General features: G+C 41.2%; 1 protein-coding gene across 2 annotated transcripts in view; it reads left to right on the forward strand.

The window, feature by feature from the left end:
* SNX29 (sorting nexin 29) overlaps positions 1-27,147 on the forward strand; it is a 565,512-nt gene that overhangs the window by 413,390 nt on the left and 124,975 nt on the right. For both annotated transcript variants that reach the window (XM_077275156.1, XM_077275157.1), the window contains exon 19: positions 26,294-26,434. In XM_077275156.1, coding sequence (XP_077131271.1) covers positions 26,294-26,434 — 141 coding nt within the window. The remainder of the gene's footprint in view (positions 1-26,293; positions 26,435-27,147) is intronic.

Raw genomic sequence — 27,147 nt, forward strand, 5'->3', positions numbered from 1 at the left:
AACTGTACTGACCATGAACTAAACCTACCGCATCATCTAGAAGTAGCCAGGTAGCATGTCCTACTTTTTATCCCTATATGCCCAGCGCCGGCCGGAGAACTAAATAATGCTAGCAGAGGGAAATATAAGACCTGACTCACCTCTAGAGAAATGCCCAAAAAGGAGACAGAAGCCCCCCACATATATTGGCGGTGATATGAGATGAAACAACAAACGCAGCAGGAAAATAGTTTTAGCAAATTTGAGGTCCGCTTTCTAGATAGCAGAAGACAGAAAGCATACTTTCATGGTCAGTAGAAAACCCTAACAAAACACATCCAGAAATTACTTTAGGACTCTGGCATTAACTCATAATACCAGAGTGGCAATTCCTGATCAACAAGAGCTTTCCAGACACAGTAACGAAACTGCAGCTGTGAACTGGAACCAAAATACAAAAACAAAACATGGACGAATGTCCAACTTATCTAGTAGATGTCTGGGAGCAGGAACAAGCACAGAGAGGCTTCTGATAACATTGTTGACCGGCAAGCATCTAACAGAGAAGCCAGGTTATATAGCGACACCCAGATCTAATCAGAACAGGTGAACAGGGAAGATGATGTCACAAGTTCAATTCCACCAGTAGCCACCGGGGGAGCCCAGAATCCAAATTCACAACAGTACCCCCCCCTCAAGGAGGGGGCACCGAACCCTCACCAGAACCACCAGGGCGATCAGGATGGGCCCTATGAAAGGCACGAACCAGATCAGAGGCATGAACATCAGATGCAGTGACCCAAGAATTATCCTCCTGGCCGTATCCCTTCCACTTGACCAGATACTGGAGTCTCCGTCTGGAAACACGGGAGTCTAGGATTTTTTCCACAACGTACTCCAACTCACCCTCAACCAACACCGGAGCAGGAGGCTCAACGGAAGGCACAACCGGTGCCTCATACCTGCGCAATAACGACCGATGAAAAACGTTATGAATAGAAAAGGATGCAGGGAGGTCCAAACGGAAGGAAACAGGGTTAAGAATCTCCAATATTTTATACGGACCGATGAACCGAGGCTTAAACTTAGGAGATGAGACCCTCATAGGGACAAAACGAGAAGACAACCACACCAAATCTCCAACACAAAGCCGAGGACCAACACGACGGTGACGGTTGGCAAAAAGCTGAGTCTTCTCCTGGGACAACTTTAAATTGTCCATCACCTGCCCCCAGATATGATGCAATCTCTCCACCACCGCATCCACTCCAGGACAATCCGAGGATTCCATCTGACCGGAGGAAAATCGAGGGTGGAACCCCGAATTACAGAAAAACGGGGACACCAAAGTGGCAGAGCTGGCCCGATTATTGAGGGCGAACTCCGCCAATGGCAAAAAAGCAACCCAATCATCCTGGTCAGCAGACACAAAACACCTCAGATATGTCTCCAGGGTCTGATTAGTCCGCTCGGTCTGGCCATTAGTCTGAGGGTGAAAAGCAGACGAAAAAGACAAATCTATGCCCATCCTAGCACAGAATGCCCACCAAAATCTAGACACAAATTGGGTTCCTCTGTCAGAAACGATATTCTCAGGAATACCATGCAAACGAACAACATTTTGAAAAAACAGGGGCACCAACTCGGAAGAAGAAGGCAATTTGGGCAGGGGAACCAAATGGACCATCTTAGAAAAACGGTCACACACCACCCAGATGACAGACATCTTCTGAGAAACAGGCAGATCTGAAATAAAATCCATCGAGATGTGTGTCCAAGGCCTCTTAGGAATAGGCAAGGGCAACAATAATCCACTAGCCCGAGAACAACAAGGCTTGGCCCGAGCACAAACGTCACAAGACTGCACAAAGCCTCGCACATCTCGTGACAGGGAAGGCCACCAGAAGGATCTTGCCACCAAATCCCTGGTACCAAAAATTCCAGGATGACCTGCCAATGCAGAAGAATGTACCTCAGAGATGACTCTACTGGTCCAATCATCAGGAACAAACAACCTATCAGGCGGACAACGATCCGGTCTATCCGCCTGAAACTCCTGCAAGGCCCGCCGCAGGTCTGGAGAAACGGCTGACAAGATAACTCCCTCCTTAAGAATACCTGTGGGGTCAGAGTTGCCGGGTGAATCAGGCTCAAAACTCCTAGAAAGGGCATCCGCCTTAACATTCTTAGAACCCGGTAGGTACGATACCACAAAATTAAACCGAGAGAAAAATAATGACCAGCGCGCCTGTCTAGGATTCAGGCGCCTGGCGGTCTCAAGATAGATCAAATTTTTGTGGTCAGTCAATACCACCACCTGATGTCTGGCCCCCTCGAGCCAATGGCGCCACTCCTCAAACGCCCACTTCATGGCCAAAAGCTCCCGATTCCCAACATCATAATTCCGCTCAGCGGGCGAAAATTTACGGGAAAAGAAGGCACAAGGCCTCATCACGGCGCAGTCAGAACTTTTCTGCGACAACACTGCCCCAGCCCCGATCTCAGAAGCGTCGACCTCAACCTGAAAAGGAAGAGTCACATCAGGCTGACGCAACACAGGGGCAGAAGAAAAACGGCGCTTAAGCTCCTGAAAGGCCTCCACAGCATCAGGGGACCAATTAGCAACATCAGCACCCTGTCTAGTCAAATCGGTCAATGGCTTAACGACATCCGAAAAACCAGAAATAAATCGACGATAAAAGTTGGCAAAGCCCAAAAATTTCTGAAGACTTTTAAGAGAAGAGGGCTGCGTCCAATCACAAATAGCTTGAACCTTGACAGGATCCATCTCAATGGAAGAGGGAGAAAAAATATATCCCAAAAAGGAAATTCTCTGAACCCCAAAAACGCACTTAGAACCCTTGACACACAGAGAATTAGACCGCAAAACCTGAAAAACCCTCTTAACTTGCCGGACATGAGAGTCCCAATCATCCGAAAAAATCAGAATATCATCCAGATACACTATCATAAATTTATCCAAAAAATCGCGGAAAATATCATGCATAAAGGACTGGAAGACTGAAGGGGCATTAGAAAGACCAAAAGGCATCACCAAATACTCAAAGTGGCCCTCGGGCGTATTAAATGCGGTTTTCCACTCATCCCCCTGCCTGATCCGCACCAAATTATACGCCCCACGGAGATCAATCTTAGAGAACCACTTGGCCCCCTTTATGCGAGCAAACAAATCAGTCAGCAACGGCAATGGGTATTGATATTTAACCGTGATTTTATTCAAAAGCCGATAATCAATACATGGTCTCAAAGAGCCGTCTTTTTTTGACACAAAGAAAAAACCGGCTCCTAAGGGAGATGACGATGGACGAATATGTCCCTTTTCCAAGGACTCCTTTATATATTCTCGCATAGCAGTATGTTCAGGCACAGACAGATTAAATAAACGACCCTTTGGGTATTTACTACCCGGAATTAAATCTATAGCACAATCGCACTCACGGTGCGGAGGTAGTGAACCCAGCTTGGGTTCTTCAAAGACGTCACGATAATCAGACAGGAACTCAGGGATTTCAGAGGGAATAGATGATGAAATGGACACCAAAGGTACGTCCCCATGAGTCCCCTTACATCCCCAGCTCAACACAGACATAGCTCTCCAGTCAAGGACTGGGTTGTGAGACTGCAGCCATGGCAATCCCAGCACCAAATCATCATGTAGATTATACAGCACCAGAAAACGAATAGTCTCCTGGTGATCCGGATTAATACACATAGTCACTTGTGTCCAGTATTGTGGTTTATTATTAGCCAATGGGGTGGAGTCAATCCCCTTCAGAGGAATAAGAGTCTCCAAAGGCTCTAAATCATACCCACAACGATTGGCAAAGGACCAATCCATAAGACTCAAAGCGGCGCCAGAGTCGATATAGGCGTCCGTAGTAATAGATGACAAAGAGCAAATCAGGGTCACAGACAAAATAAATTTAGACTGTAAAGTGCCAATGGGAACGGATTTATCAAGCTTTTTAGTACGCTTAAAGCATGCTGATATAACATGAGTAGAATCCCCACAATAGAAACACAACCCATTTTTCCGTCTAAAATTCTGCCGCTCGCTTCTGGACAGAATTCTATCACACTGCATGTTTTCTGGCGTCTTCTCAGTGGACACCGCCAGATGGTGCACTGGTTTGCGCTCCCGCAGACGCCTATCGATCTGAATGGCCATTGTCATGGACTCATTCAGACTTGCAGGCACAGGGAACCCCACCATAACATCCTTAATGGCATCAGAAAGACCCTCTCTGAAAGTAGCCGCCAAGGCACACTCATTCCACTGAGTAAGCACAGACCATTTACGGAATTTTTGGCAGTAGATTTCAGCTTCATCTTGCCCCTGCGATAGGGACATCAAAGTTTTTTCTGCCTGAAGTTCCAAATGAGGTTCCTCATACAGCAAGCCCAAGGCCAGAAAAAACGCATCCACATTGCGCAACGCAGGATCCCCTGGTGCCAATGCAAAAGCCCAATCTTGAGGGTCGCCGCGGAGCAAGGAAATCACAATCCCAACCTGCTGTGCAGGGTCTCCAGCAGAACGAGATTTCAGGGACAAAAATAACTTACAATTATTTCTAAAATTCTGAAAGCTAGATCTATTCCCTGAGAAGAATTCCGGCAAAGGAATTCTCGGCTCTGATACCGGAGCATGAACAACAAAATCTTGCAAACTTTGTACTTTCGTGGCGAGATTATTCAAACCTGCAGTTACACTCTGTAGATCCATTATAAACAGGTGAACATAGAGCCATTCAAAGATTAGAAGGAGAGAGAAAAAAAAAAAAGACTGCAGCATAGACAGACTGGCAAGTGATCCAATTAAGAGCACACTAACTACTAGAGAAAAAAAAAAAAAAAAAATTTTCAGCAGACTTCTTATTTCTCTCCTTTCTCAGCCAAGGATTTTAACCCTTTAGTGGGCCGGTCAAACGGTCATGATCTCCATGGCCAGAGAACTAGCATAAGCCTCAATAGGAACAAGCTCTTGGAAGATGTAACTGTACTGACCATGAACTAAACCTACCGCATCATCTAGAAGTAGCCAGGTAGCATGTCCTACTTTTTATCCCTATATGCCCAGCGCCGGCCGGAGAACTAAATAATGCTAGCAGAGGGAAATATAAGACCTGACTCACCTCTAGAGAAATGCCCAAAAAGGAGACAGAAGCCCCCCACATATATTGGCGGTGATATGAGATGAAACAACAAACGCAGCAGGAAAATAGTTTTAGCAAATTTGAGGTCCGCTTTCTAGATAGCAGAAGACAGAAAGCATACTTTCATGGTCAGTAGAAAACCCTAACAAAACACATCCAGAAATTACTTTAGGACTCTGGCATTAACTCATAATACCAGAGTGGCAATTCCTGATCAACAAGAGCTTTCCAGACACAGTAACGAAACTGCAGCTGTGAACTGGAACCAAAATACAAAAACAAAACATGGACGAATGTCCAACTTATCTAGTAGATGTCTGGGAGCAGGAACAAGCACAGAGAGGCTTCTGATAACATTGTTGACCGGCAAGCATCTAACAGAGAAGCCAGGTTATATAGCGACACCCAGATCTAATCAGAACAGGTGAACAGGGAAGATGATGTCACAAGTTCAATTCCACCAGTAGCCACCGGGGGAGCCCAGAATCCAAATTCACAACACACACCGTTTTAACATGTGTTAAAATAAAGCGACATGTCAATTCTTTGACTTGTTTTCTTTGCTTAAATTGAGACAAAACATTCACTTTTCACACAGTAATAAGGTTTTTGTGAGGTTTTGGCAAAAGGAAAGGAGACAAAAAAGACCAGACTGAAAATGTGTAAAAAAAAAAAAAAAAAAACTACATCAAAACAGGGCCAAAATCTACCTGTTTTTACAAAACCATGCATATTTTTGAACAGTTCTTCTTAGATGTGGATTTTTCATACAGAAAAATCCTCCCCAAAAACTCTGAACATACCATTAGGCTTTTTTTCCGAAACAAACCTATTTTGTTTTTCAGTGTGGTGGATTCATTTTTAGGGATTGTTCGCATGTCTGCTTTTTCCATGTATAAGAAAAATTGACCAGTTCTTTTCATCACAGTTTGATCAGAGAGCGGTCCAAGGGACATCTGTTTTTTTCATAAAATGAAATTAAAAAAGGAAAAACACAGATAACACTTGTGCTAGAAAATCGGATGTGTGAATGAGCCCTTAGTCTGAGTGTCATGTTTTTTTGCAGTCTGCAAATTATCCATTTTTCTCGTATAAAAAAAAATATCAAAGCTGCGATCAACTACTTAATGAAAAACTGACAGCACTCAGATGACGTACGATTGGCATACAAATTCTGTATACTTTTGTTTTATTTAAATGAATGTGTCAGTGTTTCATCCATAAAAAGACCAGACAGAACACCCACAACAATTACTGACGTGTAAATGAGCCCTTACGCTGTGTGTTCTCCACCATGCTTCACTTGGTGATGACTGATCTATTTTGATCAGTCCATGTTCTGACACAGCAGAGATGTCACGTGGGCTACTATACAGCGTAGATTTTGGTGTAACAGTGGCCTTCGTAACCGGTGGAGTATAACACGGCATCTAAGCATTTTATTAAGGTTCACAAATGTTATATTTTTAAACTGTTTAAGATCAGAAACAGCTTTAGCTTCCCACTCCTTAGTAGCTGACGTTCTGATAGAGGGGTATAAAGCACATGGCATTTATGTGCGCAGAGCTCTGCTGTCACGGGCGCTGGCATTGCAAATTGAAGTATTACTAAGTAACATGAGCTATATTGGGAACAGCTACCTATGACAGCAATTTTGCATTTAATGATCTGTGGCATATTACAGAACATTACCATTAATTTTCTATATAAAGGCTTATACACTTTGCCCTGTTTTGTTCAGTGGATTGTACAACTGTCAAGAGTTCAGAAATTTATTACCATCTTGGTTTATTTATTTATTTTTTAAATGTTAAAAAGGTGAAAAAGTTTATTCCGGACTAAAAAGTAAGGTTTATATTATGAGGAATATAAACTAATGTGATGAACGTTTTTCTTTGATTTGATAAAAAAAATTGGGGGGTGAATTTAAGGGCATATTCGGAATAAAAGTTATTGCTCAAAGAATTCAAACTGCTTAAAAATACTAATAATGGAATTAATACCTGTTTCTGTTCTCATCTGGGCCTCACCGGTTTGTGCTTACGGGACCTGTCCTCGACACACTAGAATTGACTGGAAATACCCAATCACTGGCTTCAGCGGTGACCTGCCTCAGCCAATGGTTGGCAAGGCGGGCATTTTTGGACATTTTCAATATTTTGAGAATGAGAAAAATGTGTGTGGGGGGGTAACTTCCAAATTATGTCTTTCATATCAGCTAACTGTCCTGAATTGTTAGACACTTTTGAATATGAATTCCCCATTGCATTGGAAAATTTCCATGTGAAAAAAAAGCAAATTGCCTCTTCAGAAAGGAAAAGGACTTGAAACTTTGGTAAAAAGTCTAAACGTCAATATCGACTATTTAACAAGCCTTGCCTCCTGACTTGCGATAAAAGCCAAGCCAGAATATGTATTTGCAGACATGTGTTTCAGGGTGTTACCTTTCCTCAGTGCAAAACAAGAGATGTGATTTGCCTGTCTGAGAGGCCTCTTGACTGGGGTCTAAGAGATGTTTCATACAGCTGCATCTGATCTCATGCTTTGCACTGAGGAGGGGTAACACCCTGAAACGCGTGTCTGAAAATAATAATAAGCTAATAATAATGGATAATAAGCACAGCATCATAATACAAACATAGTGCTCTTGTCATGTCAGCGTATGAGGATAATAAACACTGCTATTCATTAACATGGAAGATCGGCCTTTGGTCCCTGCATTCCCTATAGGTACAGTATGTCTCTAATGCAATGAGTCTTTCAGGGGCAAATTGATTTTCTTGTTCGTGATGACCTTAGTCAAGAAGACAAGCACTGTAATATCATACCCCTCTCTCTAAAGAGGAGGTAAAAGAGAGAACTTTTCTCAGTGCCACTTTAAGTTCAAGGAATTTCCTTCTCAGTTTGGACTCAAACATAAAATTGATGGTACAGATCAGTTGAAAGTTTAGCTTTCCATTAACTGAATTATTACATTGACTTGCCATCAAAATCATGTGCCGATTATAATTATAAGTCATTAGAGAGAGCGTTTTCTGTGGGGTTCAAGTTTGGGTACACTTCTGGAACCGAACTTTGGACTAAAGTTGGGCAAACCCAAACTTTCACAGGTCTGCTCATCCCTGGCTGGCAGTCCCATTGCTAATTCACATGAGGTCAAAATTGTTGGTACTGCTCATTTAATGACAGAAAAACCCACAAATGGTCACAGAAATAACCTGAATCTGACAAAAGTAATAATAAAAAAAAGCTATGAAAATGAACAAATGAAAGTCAGACATTGCTTTTCAACCATGCTTCCATAGAATTTTTAAAAAGATGAATGATGGTACCCTTAACTTAATATTTTGTTGCACAACCTTTTGAGGCAATCACTGCAATCAAATGATTCCTGTAACTGTCAGTGAGACTTCTGCTCCTCTCGACAGGTATTTTGGCCCACTCCTCCAGAGCAAACTGCTCCAGTTGTCTCGTGTTTGAAGGTTGCCTTTTCCAGACGGCATGTTTCTGCTTTTTCCCAAGATGCTCAATAGGATTTAGGTCAAGGCTCATAGAAGGCCACTTCAGAATAGTCCAATGTTTTCCTCTTAGCCATTCTTGGGTGTTTTTAGCTGTGTGTTTTGGGTCATTATCCTGTTGCAAGACCCATAACCTGCGACTGAGACCAAGCTTTCTGACACTGGACAGCACATTTCTCTCTAGAATGCCTTGATAGTCTTGAGATTTCATTGTACCCAACACAGATTCTAGACACCCTGTGCTAGATGCAGCAAAGCAGCCCCAGAACATAACAGAGCCTCCTCCATGTTTCACAGTAGGGACAGTGTTATTTTCTTAATATGCTTCATTTTACCATCTGTGAACATAGAGCTGATGTGCCTTGCCAAAAAGTTCAATTTTTGTCTCATCTGTCCATAGGACATTATCCCAGAAACTTTGTGGCTTGTCAATATGTAGTTAGGCAAATTTCAGCCTGGCTTTTTTATGATTTTTTTCAACAATGGTGTCCTCCTTGGTCCCCTCCCATGAAGTGCACTTTGGCTCATACAATGACAGATGTGCGATCTGACACTGATGTTCCTTGAGCTTGAAGTTCGCCTTTAACCCCTTTCTGCCATTGGACGTACTATTCCGTCCATGTGGGGTGGGCCCTAATTCCCAAGGATGGAATAGTACATCCAGCACGATCGGCCGCACTCACGGGGGGAGCGCGGCCGATCGCGGCCGGGTGTCAGCTGCCTATCGCAGCTGACATTCGGCACTATGTGCCAGGAGCGGTCACGGACCGCCCCCGGCACATTAACCCCCGGCACACTGTGATCAAACATGATCGCGGTGTGCCGGCGGTACAGGGAAGCATCGCGCAGGGAGGGGGCTCCCTGCGGGCTTCCCTGAGACCCCCGGAGCAACGCGATGTGATTGCGTTGCTGCGAGGGTCTCTTACCTCTCATCCCTGCAGCAGGCCCGGATCCAAAATGGCCATGGCATCCGGGTCCTGCAGGGTGGGAGGTGGCTTACCGAGTGCCTGCTCAGAGCAGGCGCTTGGTAAGCCTGCAGCACTGTGAGTCAGATCGCCGATCTGACAGAGTACTTTGCAAACTGTCAGATCAGCGATCTGTGATGTCCCCCCCTGGGACAAAGTAAAAAAAAAAAAAAATTTCCACATGTGTAAAAAAGAAAAAAAAAATCCTAAATAAAGAAAAAAATATATATATTATTCCCATAAATACATTTCTTTATCTAAATAAAAAAAATCAAACAATAAAAGTACACATATTTAGTATCGCCGCGTCCGTAACGACCCCACCCATAAAACTATATCACTAGTTAACCCCTTCAGTGAACACCGTAAAAAAAATAAATAACGAGGCAAAAAACAACGCTTTATTCTCATACCGCCAAACAAAAAGTGGAATAACACGCGATCAAAAAGACGGATATAAATAACCATGGTACCGCTGAAAACGTCATCTTGTCCCGCAAAAAACGAGCCGCCATACATCATTATCAGCGAAAAAATAAAAAAGTTATAGTCCTCAGAATAAAGCGATGCCAAAATAATAATTTTTTCTATAAAATAGTTTTTATCGTATAAAAGCGCCAAAACATAAATATATGATATAAGTGAGGTATCGCTCTAATCGTACTGACCCGAAGAATAAAACTTCTTTATCAATTTTACCAAACGCAGAACAGTATAAACGCCTCCCCCAAAAGAAATTCATGAATAGCTGGTTTTTGGTCATTCTGCCTCACAAAAATCGGAATAAAAAGCGATCAAAAAATCTCCCGTGCCCGGACATGTTACCAATAAAAACGTCAACTCGTCCCGCAAAAAACAAAAACTCACATGACTCTGTGGACTCAAATATGGAAAATTTATAGCTCTCAAAACGTGGTAACGCAAAAAATATTTTTTGCAATAAAAAGCATCTTTCAGTGTGTGACGGCTGCCAATCATAAAAATCCGCTAAAAAACCCGCTATAAAAGTAAATCAACCCCCCCTTCATCACCCGCTTACTTAGGGAAAAATTAAAAAATTTTAAAAAATGTATTTATTTCCATTTTCCCTTTAGGGTTAGGGCTAGGGTTAAGGCTACTGTTAGGGTTGGGGCTAAAGTTAGGGTTAGGGTTTGGATTACATTTATGGTTGGGAATAGAGTTGGGATTAGGGTTAGGGGTGTGGTTAGGGTTACCATTGGGATTAGGGTTAGGGGTGTGATTGGATTAGGGTTTCAGTTATAATTGGGGGGTTTCCACTGTTTAGGCACATCAGGGGCTCTCCAAACGCGACATGGCGTCCAATCTCAATTCCAGCCAATTCTGCGTTGAAAAAGTAAAACTGCTCCTTCCCTTCCGAGCTCTCCTGTGCGCCCAAACAGGGGTTTACCCCAACATATGGGGTATCAGCGTACTCGGAACACATTGGAGAACAACTTTTGGGGTCCAATTTCTCCTGTTACACTTGGGAAAATACAAAACCGGGGGCTAAAAATAATTTTTGTGGGAAAAAATTTTTGTTTTATTTTTACGGCTCTGCATTATAAACTTCTGTGAAGCACTTGGTGGGTCAAAGTGCTCACAACACCTCTAGATAAGTTCCTTAGGGGGTCTACTTTCCAAAATGGTGTCATTTGTGGGGGGTTTCAATGTTTAGGCACATTAGGGGCTCTCCAAACGCAACATGGCGTCCCATCTCAATTCCTGTCAATTTTGCAGTGAAAAGTCAAACGGCGCTCCTTCCCTTCCGAGCTCTCCCTTGCGCCCAAACAGTGGTTTACCCCCACATATGGGGTATTGGCGTACTCAGGACAAATTGTACAACAACTTTTGGGGTCCAATTTCTTCTCTTACCCTTGGGAAAATAAAAAATTGGTGGCGAAAAGATCATTTTTTGTTAAAAAATATGATTTTTTTATTTTTATGGTTCTGTATTATAAACTTCTGTGAAGCACTTGGTGGGTCAAAGTGGTCACCACACCTCTAGATAAGTTCCTTAGGGGGTCTACTTTCCAAAATGGTGTCATTTGTGGGGGGTTTCAATGTTTAGGCACATCAGTGGCTCTCCAAACGCAACATGTCGTCCCATCTCAATTCCAGTCAATTTTGCATTAAAAAGTCAAATGGCGCTCCTTCGCTTCCGAGCTCTGTCATGCGCCCAAACAGTGGTTTACCCCCACATATGGGGTAGTGGCCTACTCAGGACAAATTGTACAACATCTTTTTGGGTCCATTTTCTCCTGTTACCCTTGGTAAAATAAAACAAATTGGAGCTGAAGTAAATTTTTTGTGAAAAAAAGTTAAATGTTCATTTTTATTTAAACATTCCAAAAAATTCCTGTGAAACACCTGAAGGGTTAATAAACTTCTTGAATGTGGTTTTGAGTACCTTGAGGGGTGCAGTTTTTAGAATGGTGTCACACTTGGGTATTGTCTATCATATAGACCCCTCAAAATGACTTCAAATGAGATGTGGTCCCTAAAAAAAAATGGTGTTGTAAAAATGAGAAATTGCTGGTCAACTTCTAACCCTTATAACTCCCTAACAAAAAAAAATTTTGGTTCCAAAATTGTGCTGATGTAAAGTAGACATGTGGGAAATGTTACTTATTAAGTATTTTGTGTGACATATCTCTGTGATTTAATTGTATAAAAATTCGCAGTTGGAAAATTGCTCAATTTTCAAAATTTTTGCCAAATTTCTGTTTTTTTCACAAATAAACGCAGGTAATATCAAAGAAATGTTACTACTATTATGAAGTACAATGTCACGAGAAAACAATTACCGGGATCCGTTGAAGCGTTCCAGAGTTATAACCTCATAAAGGGACAGTGGTCAGAATTGTAAAAATTGGCCTGGTCATTAACGTGCAAACCACCCTTGGGGGTGAAGGGGTTAATCTGTTTAGAAGTTTTTCTGGGCTCTTTTGTTACCATTCGTATTATCCGTTTCTTTGATTTGTCATCAACTTTCCTCCTGCGGCCACGTCCAGGGAGGTTGGCTACAGTCCCATGGATCATACATTTCTGAATAATATGTGCAACTGTAGTCACAGGAACATCAAGCTGCTTGGAGATGGTCTTATAACTTTTACCTTTAACATGTTTGTCCATAATTGTCTTTCTAATCTCCTGAGACAACTCTTTCCTTTGCTTCCTCTGGTCCATGTTTAGTGTGATACACACCATGTCACCAAACAGCACAGTGAGTACCTGTAGCCCTATATACAGGCCACTCACTGATTCCAAGATTGTAGACACCTGTGATGCTAGTTAGTGAACACACCGAGATTTAACATGATTCTTTTGTCACATTTTTTTCAGGGGTACCATCATTTCTGTCCAGGCCTATTTCATGAGTTTTATTTATTTTTTTAAATTCTGTGGAAGCATGGTTGAAAAGCAATGTCTGACTTTCATTTGTTCATTTTCATAGATCTTTTATTTATTTTTACTTTTGTCAGATTCAAGTTATTTCTGTGACCATCGTGGGTTTTTCTGTCATTAATCGAGGGGTACCAACAATTTTGACCGCGTGTGTAAATATAGCATGTTGTGCATGCTCAACTTCAGTTCTATTATTCAGATGGGATCTATAGTACCCTATAGGTAGAATATACCGTAACTTAATTTTCTAATAAAGCAAAGATTTAAAATTGCTGATATCCAATTGTTTGCTATCATAGAGATTAGAATGATTACATATTATCCAATGCATTTGACTACTAATTATGTTTAAGCCATTTGTAACATGTGAGGCTTCTTTCGTTAAATGAGGTGATGATCAGCAGATTGCCCCAAGAGTTTGGCTAGGGCTCCATGGGTGATTTGGCCACGACATCTGTTGCTCAACCAAGTTTTGCTCAGTGTCAATACTACATCACAGCGCAATAGAAGTGTGGTCGTAATGCGACCAGCAAATCGCAAGGAGTTCACCCTCAGGATATTTTGCGACTTTCTCGTCGCTGTTCCCTCGAGGTCGCAAAATGACCCCAAATATTTGCATTGCGCTGCAATATAGCAGTGACTCCGAGCGAAACTTGATCACATGACAGGTGTCGCTGCTAAAGTCGCCGTGTAGGCCTAGCTTAAATAATAAAAGTGGCTTTCAATTTGGTATTACATGGCATCCGAGTCATATATGGGCAACCATGTAAAACATGGTAGTTTTGAGTCCTCCAAAAGTGGTTTTTCCCTGGATTCTATAGGGATCCCAGACTAAGCCCCCTACTTTAACATCCTTGTTTCTTATTAGGGCATTTTGACAGAGGACTTCAATTACAATTTGAAAATGTAATAATGGTACATGGATTACTATTAAATAAAGTTTAATAAATAACGCCTATTTCTTTTCTTCGCAAAAGAGGACATATACTATTATGTGTAAAAAAAAAGCTACTAGTAGTGGTCGTTCCCTGCTCGTAATGCCCACAGTTCTGCTCTGCAGGGTCTTCGAGCACATCCGTGTACTAGATCAGTACATCGACACCGGACTCTGTATTAATGACAGAGGAGCTGCACATGTTTATGCAAAGCCTCCTTTAGAGCAGTGAATTGTGTCTCATCAGTTGATAGAAAGTCAAATTGGGTGCTCGCTGAAATAAGTTATCTCCCATCCTGCCGCAGGGACTGACGGTGCATTGCATGGAAAGCCCAGGGCTGTAAAGAGATTAGAGACAACTCTCTGTGACTGACAGCCTTAGTAGGCATCCAAAAATAATACCACGGTGTGATGGCTGCCATTAATAAGGTGGTTAATTTATACAATGCAGTTATAAGTTTTTTCCTTCCGAGCTGAAAATTCTTATCTTGCAGGAAAGCGGAGCTTTAATCAAGTTTTACTAAACTATTAGCATCAGAATTCATGGTAATTTCCAATGATCATTAACCCTTATCCGGCTGAATAGGTACAATTGTAACTATTCCGTTTTAAAATTGCAATAACTTTTTTTTGAAAAGACGTAGAGGGCTGAAATTTCGTGACATCTCTACATTTTTGGTCCAGAATATATTGGCCAAATTTCAATAAAATATCTCCACCCGCTTCCGAGATAAGGGGTCGAGATCTTTTTGCATCCATAACAAGCTGCATAGGTACAAATGTACCTCATATATTTTGAATGAAGATAATGCAAGGGAAAAAGCATAAATTTTTTTTTAATGATAATGCTATTTAACTATTATAAACAAGTAAAAAACTGTTCATTTACATTATAAAAGAAAATGTAAGAAACTTTTTTTTATTGATTTTCTTTGCAAGTAATGCATGTTGGCTTTGCTACAGAGTGTTCATCGCAAATGGGTTTCACACAAACCACACAAGACTTTCTAGTCTTGCGTTGTTTTCGCCTCAGGTCTCTGCAGACATAGCAACTACCAACAACAGGGGAGGGTCCACGACTACCATGAGGTATGTTGGGGCCAGCTGCTGGCTGCGATGCTACCACAATGCATCGTCCAAGCACCATTTCTACTGCACCTCGAAGAAAATGGTTTCTCATTATCATTTTGTTTGTACTACGATCTTCAATTGCAATCATACACAGCTGATTTGCGAGATCTTTCAGGAACTTTCTTCGTTGATCCTTTGCCCTGAAGCTTGGATTGTGTTCTCTGTAGATGATGTAGGATGCTAACCCACTGACATCAATCATATTGTAGAAAAATGCCAAAGTCCAACGTGATGTTCGTCGTTTCACAGTGTACTCTCCCAACATTTTATCCATAACATCAACGCCACCTTTTGTTATGTTGTAGTATTTTATTATCTCTGGCTTGGCTGCTAGTGTCTCTTCAACTTCTCCCGTCATGTGCATAGATGATAGAAGCACGACTGATTTGTTCTTCTTTGGTACATATGAACAGACTGTTGCATCATGATTGTAGGCAAAATTTGTCGAGTTTACAGGCCTTTCTTTGGCAGGCTGCATGTTGTTAGGTAGGAACCTTTTGTTTTTTCTCACTGTACCAACTAGTGTCATGTTCCAGGAGTTCAATACCTTAGCTAGTTCCATGGTTGTAAAGAAGTTATCGGTGGTGACATTTCTTCCAGAGCCTTTATACGAGCTCACTAGGTCCAATACTGTTCGTTCTCCAATGTTTACTTGTCGAGGACCATCAGTTGGTTTCCCAGTGTAGAGCTGACCTTGTAAAGGGTAGGCATTTGATGAGTCACAAGCCCAGAAAATCTTTATGCCATATTTAGCTGGTTTTGAAGGTATATACTGGGTAAATTTAGTATGACCTCTAAATGGAAATAATTGCTCGTCGACGGTGATACAATGATATGGCTTGTAGGCTCTCTCCAGATTACTGTTCAGCATTGTCCAGATGTCCCGTATTGGTGCAGCTTTATCTGTTTGCACACGTTCTGCACGTGTATTTTCGTTGTCAAACCTGATAAATCTGAGTATCATCTTGAAGCGGTCACGAGACATGGCTGCACGTATAAGAGGCAGAGCAGCAACATTCCACATTTCCTCCAGATTCTCTTTGTTGGCTCTGTGCACACCAGCAGCAATCAGTATGCCCAAAAATGCATGAAGTTCAGTTTCAGTAAATTGCTTGAATGTTTTTTGTGGTGGCCGTTTGGAAGAATCAGGAAAACGTTGTACCAGTTCGTTGTTGTAAGCATCACAAACTCTCTTGGCCTTTCGATTCGTTTCCCGTAATATGATGTCACACATCTCGGGAGTCATGATGGACTTGAATAGCTCTTTTGCTGTATATAGGTTGCTGATTGCTGCAGGGCCACCTCTTTGTCGTAGGACATTACGAGATTTTGTTTGTGCATTTGGCAGTGGATTACTGCACCATTGAGTTTCATCCTTAGCAGTCCAAATGTCGCCTGCACTTTGAGGCACAGAATCATCCTCAACACTTTCGTCTGATTCGTATTCATTTTCATGCTCTATGACCATTTCTTGTTCAATGTCTGAATCTTCTTCAGTAACATCCACTTGTGGTACATAGTTTTCATCATCAGATGCAACATATGGTTCATCTTCATGCTCAGAATCAGATTCTTCTAGCATTCGCATTATTTCGTCAGACGTAAATCTGTAAATATGAAAAAATGTAAAATAAATAATTTTCCGAAATACTACATTATTGGCTTTTCACAAAATTATACTAACCTGCAAACACGTTTTCTTGGATTATGGCGGAAACTAGATCCAGCATTACTATCACTCATGATGACTTGCTAGATGAATTTTGGCTTCGTATTTTGTGCTGAATATAAATAAAACATCGTAAAACAATATGTAGATACTAATTATTATCCATTTTTCGTATAAAAATTATACCTATAGTGATAAGTTTCATACAAAATATATGTAAGCCAAGTCCAGGCTGAAAGACAATTTGACTGTTCTGTCCCCACATAATGAGAATAAAGGTATAACTGGCTGTTAGATGCTGTGAGACTTTCCTACCTTCGTTTCCAAGAAATTGAAGACTTCACAAGCCTAGAAATGTGTGCTCACAGCAATGAGATGAACAGCAAAATGGCTAATGAGAGGAGGGAGGCAGGAAGACAAGTAGAAGCCACTCCCAGTTTGAATTAACTTAATTGACAGCAACATAAGTGACCAGTAACAACACTGAACAATAGATATCAGCATAACATTTGTAGCTGAATGAACTTTAGTTTCTGAAACCAAGTAAAGTCTTCCCACAGTGGAGGTATATGTGAAGGTACAATTGTACCTATGCAGCCTGTTAAGGTTGTAAAATTATGCAGCCTGACAAGGGTTAAATCTCTTACCGCTTCTCACGTGGCGGTAAAGGAGATAAAACTTAAAATTTGAAGGTGCTATCCTTTGTAACTTTTTTTTTTCAACCATCCTAATATATAGCAGTAATCTGGATTTATTACATGGCACGGTCTGTTTGACCTGGACAAACTGGCTCATGACCTCATTGAGTATAAAACTGAAGCTGTATCATCAGGAAATAAACTCTTACAGATCATGTCATGAGATGGAGGCTGTAAGCTATCTCAACCTTTACGAGTAGCGATGAGCTTATACATTTGCAGAACCATAATCCACAGGTCAGGTAAGTTTGCTGTGGGCATTAGATGGAAGCTTACTAACCCTTCCCTACTTTCCGTGAACTGTGGCTCCTCTTTTGATTGGATCGGCTAATCAAAAGAGGAGCTGCGCTTGACGCCAGGTAGGAGTGGGTTCAATGGGCTCCTGTAACTCAACCATGGAATGCTGATCTGACCGCTGGAATAGATTCCTGTTAGTGATGAGCGAATGTGTTCGGATAAGGCGTTATCTGAGCATGCTTGTGTGCTGACCAAGTGGAAGTCAGGAGTAGTAGAGAAGACAATAAACACCTGGCTGGAACTCGGCCAAAGGAAGTAGAGGAAATCTGCTGTCCACTTGAGACAAATGTGGACAATGCTGCTTAATGCCCAATCATTTGACTTCTACCAAAGACCTAGCGTGATGATGTCGAGGAGTTCAGCGTTGCCTGAGAAAGTGGCATGGACTTCTTCAGAAGTGGCCATATGTTGAGGGAGCCAGGCCCGGGAACATGTAACGTGTGTGCTTGGGGTACGAGCTCTAGCCACCCATGTTGGGCCTATGGAGAACAATTGTGCAGCATAAGTGGGTGGCAACTGACCATAGCGGTGGGTGAAGTTTTGTCTGCATGCTGGTGGCCACATCTTCTAACTGTCACCATATGAGGGATTACATTCTGGGGGTTGAATAATTCTGAGACTTTTGTAATCAGTAAAAGTGGTATTTTGTGTTGAATTTGTAGAAGCCACTTATCTTAATTGTGTTGAGCCATTTAAATTGTTAATGTTTCATTGGTGTATTACAAACAGCAGAAAGCTTGGATGTTTTACTGAAAAAAAAAAAAAAAATTTGCATTGGGGGTGGGTGAAGTGGATTGTAATTTTTGATTGTACCTGTAATACCTGAAATATCTCTTCTCTAAAGGATTAGACTGTCAGTTGTAGATCACAGTGTGTATTCTTATATCGAGCATGTTTTCTCATTTTTTTGGCCGAGGATGTACTTATCCAATGCCAAAAAAAAATGTGAATAGAGTCCATTCGTCAGTTTTGTCCTTTTGTCCATGAATTTGTCTTTGTGACTTTGCAGGTGTGACTTCTGTGTACAGAGTGGGTGGAAGTACGGTAATTTGGCCAATTAGTTGTACTCGGGAAGTGTAGCTCTTTGGAATAAATAAAAAAAAAATCCCGCTAACCTTTCTCCAGAGTAGAGCCGAAGTCAGTGACTTTGGTTTTTAGGTATTAAACAATGATTAATTAACAGGTTTAGAAATGTGACATGCCTGGCATAATGCGGAGTGACTCATTGTAAAAGGTGCTACAAAATTGCACTAGTTTGGAGTAAATCCATTCTAGTCTTATGGTCTTTTCACCTGGATGTCATCTTCTCAAAAGATTTACAAATTCGGCAATTTTTTTTTGCTCATTGACAGCTAAGAAAGATAAACTGCTTCTAGCCAATATAGACACCAAAGCTAGAATTGTGAAAAGTTGTGCAGCTACTTGACTGCCCAAAAAGTAGCACAGTCATCTACATGTCAAATGGCTTATACATTGTACTATTATTATTTTTTTTGGGTGGGTGGCTAACCAATACCCAATAAATGGAATCCTTCGAGGCAGCTAAAAGCAGATTAATGGTTAGCGACCATGTGGTTTTGCTGCTTAACACCAGTTTATTGTCATTTCTGCCTGAAAGAAGCTTGATCGTGGGGATCGTAGAGCATTTTAGGATTCTTGGCGAGTCCCAAGCTATATTTTCGCCAAGAGTTGTTGATTGTTTTGCCAAGTATTTAAGAGCACAATATAGTTAGTCAGTGGAGGAAAAGATGCAATAAAAATGTACAGAAAAATTCAATATTCTGTACAATCTGCACATTTTTCAACTGTAATAGAATCAGCCTTCTATGAACTCCAGGCAGCAGTCAGCTGTTGGAGTGGCTATTCTATTTCTTTTCTGTAGTGGTCACCAGTGGCATCTACACTGCACCCAAGGATGAGTTGCTTTTGTTTCACAGCACTCAAGATTCTGAATATAAAATGTCAAAAGCATAGCAGCAGTGTCCTCATACCAGCAGTGGCATTTTCTAAAAGAAACCTAATATGTAATATCTCCTTTTCCCAGTCACACAAAGGGCAGACTCGTTCTTACGAAAACAAATATAGCAAGAGGTGCTACAACAGTTTCCCAACATGGCTCTGCGTGGACGAGCACTCAAACTCACTCTCATTATTTCTGCCATTCCATATCCAAAATAACTGACAAAATCAGCAAACAGTTTCACTTTTTTTCCCCCTCTAATACATTGATGTCATATATTTATTATAGGCTCCTGACCCACAACAACCCTTAGGGTTTTGTAGAAGTTGTGCCTGATTTTGTAGCTCACTGCTGCTGTGTCCTACTCAAGGCACTGGAGTTACCAAATGTATAGAGAGTTGTCTCTGATACACAATAAAGTGGGATGTGTCGCTGTCTGGTGAGGAGTAGCTCCTTAAAGGGGTTGTCCACTACTAGGACAACCCCTTCTTAAATTAAATGTTCAGCCACGATAAAATTACAAAGCCTAAACTTGCCACCAGTGCCGTACCGTTGCCGCTGTGTCGGCACTCGCTCTCCCCGGGGCTGTGATGCACTGTTATTACACGTGATGCCGGCACCCAATCAGCGCAGGCGTCATTGTCTCCGCCTTCGGACAAACTGAACATGAAGAAGAAGTCCGAGATCAGCTGTAGCCTGGACTTCCTCTCCATGTTCAGTTTATCCAAAGGTGGAGACTGTGACACCAACGCTGATTGAGCATCAGGCATCATGTGTCATTCCACCAGATCACAGCCCCGGGGAGAGCGAGACACCATGGTTATGGCGCTGGCACGGGAGGAGAGTATTATTTATTATAGCTCCATTTATTCCATGGAGATTTCAATGTGAAAAGGGGTATACATAATAAAAAGCAAGTACGATAATCTTAATACAAGTCATGACTGGTACAGAAGGGGAGAGGACCCTGCCTGCGAGGGTTCACAATCTACAAGGGATGGGTGAGGATACAGTAGGTGAGGGTAGAGCTGGTCATGCAGTGGTTTAGTGGTTCGGTGGTTACTGCAGGTTGTAGGCTTGTCGGAAGAGGTAGATCTTCAGGTTCCTTTTGAAGGTTCCCATGGTAGGCGAGAGTCTGATATATTGTGGTAGAGAGTTACAGAGTAGGGGGTAGTTTAGGCTTTATTATTTTATCGGAGCATAACATTTGGTTTACCAGGGGTTGTCCTAGTAGTGGACGACCCCTTTAAGTTGACTGATCGACAGGGGTCACTGAGATAGGCTGTCTCCAATGAGATATTGATGGCCTATCCTAAGAATAGTGCGGTTTTACAAAATGTATGGACATGGTTCAGCGGTGTGCAGGTAAACGAAGGGGAGGTGCGGGGGAGTAAAAAGGGTGGACATTTGCCTCCCCCTACGCATCTCCTCTTCGTTTAGCTGCACAGTGCTAAATGTCCATACATTTTGGAATAAAGGAATTTTAGCCTCAAGGATTCGGTGATTGCTGCTTTTCATTCTCTTTGTAAAGCACACATTTCAGTCTCACCACCGCAAGTAATACTTTGAAGTTGACACGGTCTGTGACTACACAATAAAGCGTTGGAATATTGGTGCCTATACACTTCCGCCCTACTAGCCTAAGAATTGGACATCAACATGTAGGAAAACTCATTTCTGGTGAACATAGTGGCTCAGTGGTGAGCACTGTTTTTTTTTAAGCTTGGGGGTCCTGAATTTGTATGCCACCAAGGACAACATCTGCAAGGAGTTTGTATGTTCTCCCCGTGTTTGCGTGGGTTTCCTCAGGGTTCTCCAGTTTCCTTCCACACTCCAAAGACATACTGATAGGGAATTGTGAATTTAGATTGTGGGGAGAGTGATGATAATAAATGTAAAGTGCTGTGGAATATGATGAATCTATATATGGATGAATAAAAAAATGTATCTAGAACATGATAGATACACGAAGTGGGGAGAATTACTATGTAATCTGTATTAAGTACCATTCACCCTACTAAGGATTACGGTACTTCATTAGTAGAGGAGGGTTCCTGGTACAGGATCCTCACCTTTTTGCCAGGTTGGAGAACAGTTACATCTCAATCTTGACCTCTCCTGTCCTGTATTACACTCATAGTCTATTCATTTGAATGGGAATTTAATTTTTGTAATTGAGTTAATTGATTATTGAACATTTGAAGTTGCATTTAGATTTATCAACAGTCTAACAAACTCATCCTGATTGTCGACCTATATAAACATGCCGACAGTCTCCTGGTGAATGCTCAAAACACTCGTTCACTGGATGATTGGATGGTTTACACCAGCATAAAGTCAATATTGATTGTATACCACCTTAGGGCTCAAATCAATGCCTACTGGTTATTCATTAAAGGAATTGTCTGAGCTTGCGGTTCAAATCTGCAGTTACTCAAGGTGACTGCAAACTCATGAATCCTCACAATGCGCGCACTGCGTGCTGTCAGGATTCTCCGGGGTAGTTGACAGGAGCTGGCGATCTTGTTACCATAAGTATGCGATTTGCTTACTTCTACCACATTCCGACAAGACATGTCCAGCCTCACTCAGTTCCCTAGTATTAAGCCAGGCCATGCACGTCTAGTCGTCATGCGGCTGCATGTATACAATTTGCATATTTGCGGTTACGCAACCCACCTACTCGCTCCCAGCGCCGACACCAGAGAATCCTCACAGTGTGGCAACGTTGAGCTGTGAGAATTCACAAGTCTGCAGTCCTATCGAGTGACTACAGACTTGAGCTCAAAGCTTGGACAACCCTTTTAATGGAGCTTGCCTCATATGCAACACTTGCGCAGATCCCCGTGTGTTACAGCTCGTCCATATCATCTGTAATAAATAAATAGCTGTTTTATCATAACAAGAGATGTATACGAGACACAGCGATATTGTAGCTTTTAATTTGTACTTTTTAACCGTTCCTAATATATTCTCCACACTGACACTTGTGACAACTGACAAAACAAAATACTTAAACTTTTCTCCAGCGCGCAGGTTTTGCATAATCGGGATTTTATAAACCAGGCTTCTGCTGCTGAATTCTGCTTTTTTTATTCAGTCACAAATCTCTACATGAAGGGGTTTTATATATTCATTCTACCGAATATCTCCTATTCTTCCTTGAAAGCTCCCTTTTATGACGGTTGTTTTTGGAAAATATTGATTTCAGCATTTCTTTGTCATTGTGAAGAATGAGCGCTGAAGCTAAAAGCCTCCAGCCACAGCGCTGTTATTAGAAGGAAAATAATAGAGTTTAAAGGGCACATTATGTACCCCGTAGTAGCGGAAACATGACATGGACTCTTAGCTTGATGCGGACCCCTGTAGCTAGTAAGCATTGGTTGGCAGGGAATGTCTAATATCAATTAGCAGATAACTTATATTGACTGTATTGATCAGTTTCCATCGACTTTACTGACTAAGTGCTCTGGTTATCACAAGGGTCGATATGGTATTTCAATAATGAGTTCTCCTGAAATTGTATTTGGATTGGCCGTGAGTTTTCTCATTTAACCTTGTCAGACATTTTTTACAGACTTTGACATAAGCTAGGCATATCTCATACGTTGGATATCGATCGAAAAACACTCCTTGGTGAATCTATGTAATTGTTATAAAAGTACTCAGGAATGCTATGGGACCTGGGCTGCATTGTGATCTGAAATGGAAGGTCAGTATGGTAATTACCCATGTCCAGGGTGGCACCATGGGTGTAGGAAAAAGATTTGCTCAGGGTCTCCTCATTAATAGCATTGTGTGGATAACTTAACATCTAGAAAAAAACCTGAAAATACAGCATTCTTCCTAGATAACCACTATTTAGGAACTGCGTGGGTAGGCATGCAGAAGGAGCAGTCAGCATGGAGACCTCCAAGGTTCTCCTGTGCCGTTTGGTCTAGATAGGTCTAACTTGGGGTTTGGAATGGTGTATTACCACTGGGAAATAGTTAAATTTTAGTTTGCTTTATTTCTTACAAAATTTATAGTTCTTTCATGTCAGTAATTGTGGACAACAATCTAAAAGTCCCTAAACAAATTAGAGCAACAAAGAGAAATACTTTCAGTGTATGGAGGCCTCTTGACTCTCCCCAGGCAGAAAAGGATGAGCCTTGTTGAAGGGGTTTTCCACTGCTAGAGAAGTCCATCTTAATGTGGTTAGGGCCTTGTTAGAAATCTTATATTACCTCTTGGACTAGCGTTGATGTTCCATACCAAGCTGCTAATCCAGTTTCCAGGCATCACCATCTGGCAAGGGTCGCCAGGAGGCCATTGCAGCCTTCATATTTCATCTGAGCAGTTTCTTCATGAAGTGGCGCCAGTCCATTAGAGGAGTACAGGTTTTTGGGTGTTTGTTTTTTACATTTTTCTGGGCCTATTGAGATTTTTGGTGCTAAACAGTCTCTGTAAATTGCAACCTTTTGTTTCCCTGGGAGATTCGCTGTGCTATAGATGTCTGACAGTGTCTTACTTCACTCTCCCTATTGAAAACACATGCATGCTTGGAGGAGAAAGCTGGTGGGCCGAACGAGCATGGGGCTGACTTCTACCTAAGGTTTATGGGCTGCTTTATGCCTGTGAGAGCAGTCCTACTATCCCTAGGTGGACACTATATCTATACCACTGGTGATCATTTATTTTTTTTGCTTGACATGTTGTATTTAAATATTCTTAGTCCTTTGGGTAACAATAGAGCATTCAGTTCCCATGTTTAGTATCTAACCGGCGGCTTGACAGCCTAATTTAGATTATTTATCTTACTGAGCCTTCCATTTTTAACGATGCACTATTTACCATAAAAAAACATGTAGTCATTTTTGCCTCTCTATCAAATTCTATGTATAATTTTCACACTTTGGCTAATTAAAACAAAAGAGCGCGGAAAATAACCTCCCATGTGGAATGTCTCTCAAGGTCTCAACTGCTGTGAATCTTCATTATCCTTCAAATTACCCTTCTAGTGGAGCTATCGGCCATTAGCCGCTCTTTTGTATAATGTTGGCTTCATTAAGGTACTAATACATCTTGGATAGCTGGTGGGTGAAAGCTTACGCTACTTTCAGCTATTCCTTTCAACCCCACCACTCTCTTCACTTGTCCATATGTTCTCCATAGGGGAAGGGGAATAAGCCTCCATCAGGCCCTCTATACACATTATTTGCTCTTCAGGTTCACTCCACATTCATTAAGCCTGCATTCACACTTGTGTTTTGACATTTTGTTTGTCTATACCATTTAAAGGAACAAAAAATTAATATAGGAAAAATGTATTAAAGGGGCCCCATTATTTATTATGGGGTTCATCTGGGTTTGGTTATGTGTCTGTTTTAGATCAAAATAAAAAGTTTTATCAAGAGGATGTGTATGCATAGGATTCCTAATACAGACCCATTAGCCCCTCCAAGATAGTGGAGTGTTTAATTAGCCACTGAACATAGATAGACGCCAAAATACTTCAAACTTCCGTTTCCATCACTTGCACAAGGGTACCCTTTTGACATTAATTCTGTTTGGACAGAGTAGTTATTAAAAGGGTTTTTGGGGACTTTAATATTGATAAATGTCCTTATGATAAGTGACCTGATGAAGCTTAATGCGAAACACGCATCAATTGCGTTTTCTTTGAGGTCTCTTTAACGCCACTGTGCATTTGTATTATTATGTGACACCACTGTTTCATTCTTATTTATTTTTTCTTTCAATATTTAGAACTGTCTGCTTGTTATTAACCATTGTGGGCTCATATGTTGATTTGAGTATCCATCCTCAATGCTGAGACTGTACATATGATATCCAGATTTTTTTTCTACTTGATCTACCATATATACTAATTGTCATTGCCCACTGACTTATAGTGTTTTTAATGTTTAACTTTGTATGTTTATTATCTTGTCTTTTAAATACTGCGTAATAAATATATACACTTTAATATGTTGAGCCCTGCACATTTTTGTATAGGTTGTCTTAGTGTATAAAGAATTATTAAAGTTGTTTTCTGGAACTTTAATATTGATAACCTAACTTTATCATAGGTGACCTCCTGGTAACTCCACTGATCAGCTGTTTTGAGGGGCAGCAATGAAAAAGTAGCACAGCGCCTTTTATACTTTGTAGTAGCCAAGAATGGAACTGCATTTTGCCCCAAACAGAAGAGCTCTGCACAACAGCCCCTTCCGTCAGCTAGTTCTCCACTAGTCTCATATTGATGACCTAACCTAATAATAAGTCATCAGAATTAAAGAATTAAAAATCCCTTTAATTAGCTTATTTGGCGAGGTAAAAGTATGATATTTAACTAAACTAAACCTGTCAACAGTGCCATTATTTTTTATATTTGCTGTCTTGAAAATCAATGTCTTTATGTATTTTCTTACCAGTGTAGATTACAAGAATTTTTATTTTTAGATATCAAATTTACCCTTCTTTACTCTAGCCCTTTTCATTTCCTTTGCATATTTTCTCTGTTTTCTTGTGACCTATTGCCTATAGAACGTAATAGTCAATCTTGTTTTTGTTTCTTGAAGGTTTATGTCAGGATTAAGGATGATGAATGGAACATATACAGGAGATATGCGGAGTTCCGGAGTTTGCATCACAAATTACAAAGCAAATTTCCACATGTGAGAACCTTCCATTTTCCACCAAAGAAAGCTATCGGGAACAAGGTATTTTTATACTATTACTTCAATAATTAATATAATTTAGTCTACTACCATAGTTAATACACTAGAGAACTTATTAAGACACAATAAAAACTGATTTAGCTTTATTTGTAATGAGTCCCCAACACCACCATGTTCCTTTTTATTTTTGTTTTTAGATCCTCATTAACCCTGTGCAGCCATCCTTGTTTTCTTTTATTGTTTTCCTCCTGAACTTCCTGCCAGCTTTACCCCTGTTCATCTAGTCTACAGAGGCAGAACTGTATCTGTCACCTAACTTGCACACTCACATCTTCAGTGCCTGCTCACTCCACCTACAAAGCACCATCTCCTTTAGTCTCAAGATGGATAAATCAATTCAGATACAGTTTCGCCTTGCTAATATTCCTCCCAGTTCCCCTAGTATGTACTGTGCCCTAAGACTTTCCTGCAGTCAGTAGTGTTACAGGCAATAGTAATCAATGTGCTGATATTGTCACCACACAGGCTGTGTACTGTAGAGGAGCAATATGTGATGTAATATATTCATATATTATAATGTAATCTAGCACTCTGGATTGCCCAGCACCATCACCTCTAGCCAGAGTCACAAGATAAGATTACTTGTTCGGTGAGGATCGTGTATACAGCCTCTCCAGCTGCTTCTTTCTCTCCGTGTGCACATCCCCAGTCACTATAAACTTGCCAAAGATCACTGGCCATGCATACATGCCAAC

Source organism: Ranitomeya variabilis, chromosome 7 (genome assembly GCF_051348905.1).
Source record: "Ranitomeya variabilis isolate aRanVar5 chromosome 7, aRanVar5.hap1, whole genome shotgun sequence".
Lineage (NCBI taxonomy): Eukaryota > Metazoa > Chordata > Amphibia > Anura > Dendrobatidae > Ranitomeya > Ranitomeya variabilis.